At 51.9% G+C, this 6000-nt stretch overlaps 1 protein-coding gene across 1 annotated transcript in view; it reads left to right on the top strand.

Moving 5' to 3' along the window:
* The first annotated feature begins 859 nt into the window (after positions 1 to 859).
* Positions 860 to 6000, top strand: part of LOC115613663 (SAM and SH3 domain-containing protein 1-like) — a 546052-nt gene continuing 540911 nt past the window's right edge. The window contains 2 exon segments of the mRNA XM_030499464.1: positions 860 to 951; positions 1459 to 2546. Coding sequence (XP_030355324.1) covers positions 2079 to 2546 — 468 coding nt within the window. The 5' untranslated portion in view covers positions 860 to 951; positions 1459 to 2078.

Here is a 6000-nt window from a genome sequence, read left to right as displayed (position 1 = left end):
TTTCTCCCCTTTAAGCACATGAATCTGTGATCTCTAGGCTTTATACTCAGAGGTTGCATTTTAACCACTCGCAAGCAGCAAACTTTTCAAATCTCCTTGCAATATAATGCTTCTTGTGAGAAAGCTGCTAAGCTGTTATGTGGTAGTTTACCACATGGTGAACTACTATGAAGTCCCAAGGAGAAATGTGGGCCTAACTGCTAAAAAAGGTCCCTCAGGAAACCTGCGAGGGAAGCGGGTACCCCCGGCCACCCCCCTCTACCGCCCGCCTGCCCGGGTGGGCCGGCGGGCTGCGCCGGGCAGGGCCTAGCGGCGCTTCCCGCAGCGGCCTGGCGGGGGCGCTGCTAGCCCGGCGTTGCCGGCCGATCGCGGCGGGCAGCGTGCGGCGCCTCCGCCGGCCCCGGGCAGCCCGCGGCGGCGGGTGGGAGAGCGGGGCCAGCGCCTCCCGCCCTTCCTCGCCGCTTCCCGGAGACGCGGGGGGACGGTCGTCCCCGCTGACAGCCCCGCTCTGCCCCACGAAGGGTCGCCCTTCGGCCGCGAAGGGGCTCGGTGCCCCCGCGCAGGGGCCGCCGCCGCAGCCGTCGGTCCGGCTGTCCCAAGGGCGCCGGGGGGCAGCTCCCCGGGCCGTGCCCCCTCGGCCCGGCGCCTCTCCGTGCCTGCGGGAAACGGGGACGGGCAAGCCCGCCGGGGAGCTTGCGGAGCGGAGGCAGCCAACCCCCCGCCGCTGCCCGGCCGGGCTGCCCTGCCCGCGCCCCGGCGGGTCGGTCAAGGGGCGGCCGGCGGCACAGACCGCGGGCTGCCGGCGGGGAAAGTTGAAAAGGCCCCGGGGAGAGCCGGGGCAGGGGGCTGTCAGCGGGGTGACGGGCGCGGAGGAGGAGCGGGGAGAAGCCGCACAGGAGCACCGGGAGGAGCCGGAGGAAATCTGCTGGCGGCGTGTCAGGCGCCTCAGGGGTAGGGGAGGAAGGAGGACCCGGGAGGGGAACACCGCGCCGGGGTACCGCTGGCAGAAGGGGAAAGCCCCGCCACTAGCGAGGGAGGAGGGGGGAGCGCCAGTGACCTGTCGCAGATCAGCTCATCCGCCGCCGCCGGAGGATGCACAGAGCGCCGGCTGCCCGTATGGCCCCGGCGCCGCCTCTGCTTCATCCTCCTCCTCCCCGGGGCGGCTGCGGGCAGCGGCGGGAGGGGTAGCGCGGATAGGGGAAAGCGGGGAAAGTTGTGTGCGGGGGGCTGCCTGTCCCGGGGGCAGCAGGAAGGCACCGCCGGCAGCAGCGCGGGGAAAGTAGGGTTGGAAAGCAGTTTTGGGGCTCGCTGTCGGCGAAGCGCGTTTAACCATCATTCCTGGGGTGAAGGGGAACTGGGAAAGTAACTCGGAAAAGTGAGTGGGATTCTTATCTATTTTTTCATTCTTTTTCCTTTTTTTTTTTTTTTTTTTTTGCTTTTTCCCTTCTAATTCGAAAGGACCCACTTCAAAGGAAAGCACGAGCCGCCGTATGCCCCCGCTGCCGGGAGAGGCGGGCACCGCACGCTGCACCCCTGCCCGTGCTGGCCGAGGGTGCGGGAGCCCCGTGCTCCACAGCGTGATCGGGTACCAAAGCAGCTCCCCATAGTAAACAGCTTCATCATGCGACGGAGCGCAGGAAGGTGAGACACAAGCAGAAACAGAAACTAACACTGAAAGGAAGAGGGGAAAAAAACCCAGCGACTGCGAATTACTTCCAGAGAAAGTGGGTGGATGTTGTGCAGCAGCGACTTGGGATTTTAGGGGATGCACCCTTACGGTTCGCTTCTCTCTAGTCCGAGGCTCCCTTCTCCGGTGACAGAAAGCGGCTGTACTTGACGGTAGGAAAACAGGAGGAGAAATAAACAGGAGGGATTTGTTCAGCGGTTCTTGCGGTGCCCTATTGATCTGCGTTAAGGATTTTAATATTTTTTTCCTGGTGGATGTTGGCATCTTGACCTTGATTTTGAGACCTTTCAGTTGCATCGCAGGTTTTGTGGGTTTATTTCCTTTGGCGAGGCGTGGAAAGGGGGAGGCTGGCTTCGGTGCTGAAAGTTGCAGTCATTATTTTGGAGCCAGCATGTGCACCAACATAGTCTACGAGTGGCTGAAGACCCTGCAGCTCCCCCAGTACGCCGAGTCCTTCGTCGACAATGGCTACGACGACCTGGAGGTCTGCAAGCAGATCGGGGACCCGGACCTGGATGCCATCGGCGTGGCCGTGCCCCACCACCGCCGCCGGATCCACGAAGCTGTGCGGCGGCTGAAGGAGGCGGACGAGACGGCGGCGGGGCTGTACTTCACCCTGGAGCCGCAGCCGCCGCCGCGGCCGGCGCCCCCCGCCACCGGGCGCTGCCCCCGGCGGGTGGCGGGGCAGGATGAGGCCCGGCGGGGGGCGGACCCCCGGCACCGCCCCGGCGGGCGGCGGCGGGCGGGCGGCGGCGGCGGGGGGCTCACCGCCTACCCCAGGCTGAAGCTGAAGATCATGATCCGGGACAAGCTCATCCGCGACGGCATCAACCTGAGTAAACCCCCTTACTCCAACAAGGTAAGAGGGTTCCCGCCGCTCCTGCCCCCAGGAGAGGCTGGGCCACCGCGGGTGTGCTGGGGCAGTGATGGCTGCTGGCCTGGGCCTCCCGCTGGCAGCAGGAGGTTGGCATCCAGCAGGAGATGAGGGGCCTGGTCCCATTCATCTCCCACTGTACTGGTGGGATTTTCAGAGGAAACATGGTCAGGACTTAGCACCAGCCAGGTGTGAAGACGAGTGGGGTCAACACAGGTCAGATCCACCAGTGCTTGTTGGCCTGGTGTGGATTTACAGGGTGGTGCAGCATTGCACTGCGTTTTGCTCTTGCCTCTATTTTACCTTAACCGGTTCTCTTAGTTCAGGCTGACTGTTTGGGGCGTGAAGGCAGAAATTGACAGGGCAGGCTTAGTGGTTTGGGGTTTTGTTCATTTGTTTCTCTGTCCTGTGAAACCTCTCCATTGTGTTGGAGAGTGATGGCTTCTTTTAAATCTATCTTTTGTTAAAGGTCATATTTTAGTGTCAGTTTGTGTTGGTGAAATGGTTGGTGAAGCAAGTGGTAATCTGGCTGGAGGAACAACTCCTTCTGTTGCCTGGATTTATTTACTGGAGGATGGTAGTGACTGGTGAATGTCAAACCTGTTCATCAGCTGCTCCGGGACAGGTTGGTCTATCTGTAGGACACGTGGTCTGCTGAAGGGCCAGCAAAGTGCAGGTCTCGGAAGAGTACATTCCAGGTTGATGAAACCCCGATATTTACCTAATTCTTACCTTTTGAAAGGTTAAAGTCTAAGACTCATGTGGTTTGGAAGATAGAAATTGTTATGTCTAAAGTTTTCTGCAGGTTTCCTGCTGAAAAAGCCGTATGCAGAATAAATAACACAACAGAATTAAATGGCTAATACCATGGATGATTTGTGACAGAAAATAAGGTATTATAATGCATGGTTGCTTCTGAGTTTAGAATGAAGTGCTTCAAAGTTGTTGGATGACCCAAGTTGCCTGTATTTTCTGTAATGATTTGAAGTCTGATTTTTCAGAAAGACTGAGCAGTTGCAGTTCACCTTCAACTTTTGGGTACTTTTTACCTCCGAAAAGCTTATGAAGGTATGGAGGCAAGGTGGTGGGGAAGTCTGCAGTTCTGGCTTTACAGAAATGTGAGGAATTCAAATTGAGAATGAGTTATCTGCTGTAGGGGACTGAGTGTGAGGATAATGAGTCAAATTCAACTTGGGTAACAATGTGGAAGTGCAGATAATAAGACTGATAGGGCAGTAATTTTCAGGACTCCAGTGTTTTAAGAGCTTGGTGATAGAGGGCCTATAGTTACTTCTCAAGTACAGCACAGTTGACTGGTTTGAGATATTTATAGAATAGTAAGGGTTGGAAAGGACCTTAAGATCATCTAGTTCCAACCCCCCTCCCGTGGACAGGGACACCGCACACTAAACCGTGTCACCCAAGGCTCTGTCCAGTCTGGCCTTGAACACGGGTAGGGATGGAGCACTCACAACTTCCTTGGGCAACCCATTCCAGTGCTTCACCACCCTCACATAAAGAGCTTCTTCCTTATATCTAACCTGAACTTCCCCTGTTTAAGTTTGAACCCATTACTCCTTGTCCTCCTGCTACAGTCCCTGATGAAGAGCCCCTCTCCAGCATTCTTGTAGGCCCCTTGCAGATACTGGAAGGCTTCTATGAGGTCTCCATGCAGCTTCTCTTCTCAAGGCTGAACAGCCACAACTGTCTTAGCCTTTCCAACCCTAACCGTTTTATGATTCTACGGTTTGTTCTCTTTTCCTGAAACATCTGTCTCATGACATTGTCAGAGGCAGTGTAACAAATCTGATAAGACAGTGGTCAAATCTAACAAAACATCCATGAATATTTACTCTAAGTACAGTGTCTTCCAAAAGTTACTGTATCATTTTGTAGAGATTTCTCCCCCCCCCCCCTTCCTTGAAGTGATTGGACTGATGCTCTTCTGCAATTACCATTATGTATCTTGTATAAAAGAACAACTATGGAAGTTCTGGCTTATCAGTATAGCTGCGGCACATTACCCACCTCCATAGCTACATTTTACTTCTTCCTTTTGACTTCGTACATATTTATAGTGACCAGGTCCGTCTTACCAAGTGGACCCTCTACCTTCTCTCTTCTATACCTCCTTCATAGGAGTTGTAAAATTTCTAAGATGGCAGCATGAGACATCAGGAAATTCAGATCTTTGGCACTGGTTCTTCTGTAGCTCACCTTATTTTAATTTGATGGGTGTCAGGGCAAGCTCATCTTACACAGAAAGCATCACTCATCTTTAATTGGTTTAATCTAAATGCAATATTTTGAAATAGAGGAACCAAGCTTACTTTCTTAGTTTTATTTCAGCCTGTAGTGTCAATGTATTTATTTTGGATGATAAATGCATATAACATCATTTTTTACAGTAATAGAAAAATTTTCTCCATCTCCTCTGTGTGAATCACTTCACATTGTAGCATGTTGTAAGAAACCATAAAACTGGCAAGATTTGAGTGTGTGTTGCTCAACATGTGTTATTCTGAATGCCACCCACTGTAGCAATCTATCTCCAAAACGGCTTAAAGGGAATAGCAAAAGATCACGTCACTGTAAATTATTCGTTGGATGCTGTTTAGAGCAAGAAAAATTAAATACTGTATTCTTTCATTTAGGAAAGAGCCATATTATAACAGTGTCTCTTTTAAAAAAAACTTTAGAAAATTGTGGGCATAATTTAATCAACCTGTATTATACTTTGTATATAGAATATGCAGTGTACAGACTTCTGCATGTTGAAAGAAACTGGATGTATTCTCTGCTGTGTACAGGATTAAAGAATCGGCTTGAGGCTTGTGTCAAGTTTTTTATATACATTTATCACACGTCCATCTACAGATGGTTGTGTGGATACTCTGGAGCAGGGCACTAGACACTGACCTATTTGACACCTATTTGCGTTTCTGGTGCTGCCGAGGAGCTAACTAGCCACCTACTTCCCTCCATGCCTTACACGGAGGATGCCATCATGTTTTCCTCTTAATATCTGTGACTGGAAAATAGCATCTGAATGGAGGAGCATGCCTCTGTGTGTGTATGTACACATATATGTGTATGCATTTTACTCATTACCTGAAGAATAATGCAGTTATGTAGTTCTCAGACAATTTTTGATTTTTGGGTTTTTTTTTTTTTAAAAACATGCCTGGAGACTGGAAGCACTGCTCCTCTGGCTTGTTTATACCTTCTTGCTAGCTGCCTGAGCTATAGACACATCAGAGGATCAAAAATGAGTATTGGATGTGGCCATGGAGATGTTAGAAGCATCCTTTTGCTGTCCTTCCAGTGTTGTCACTGTATTTTCAGACAAAGAGTGAGACAGCAGAGTGGGAAGGATAGAAATGTATTGACATGGTAAATTTTAGTTTAACTTAGTTCGACTACAGTCCACAGAAATTAC

The sequence above is a fragment of the Strigops habroptila genome, chromosome 10, assembly GCF_004027225.2.
Source record: "Strigops habroptila isolate Jane chromosome 10, bStrHab1.2.pri, whole genome shotgun sequence".
Taxonomy (NCBI): Eukaryota; Metazoa; Chordata; class Aves; order Psittaciformes; family Psittacidae; genus Strigops; species Strigops habroptila.
Note: the sequence above shows the minus strand (reverse complement) of the source record. Positions and strands in the feature narration are given on the sequence as shown.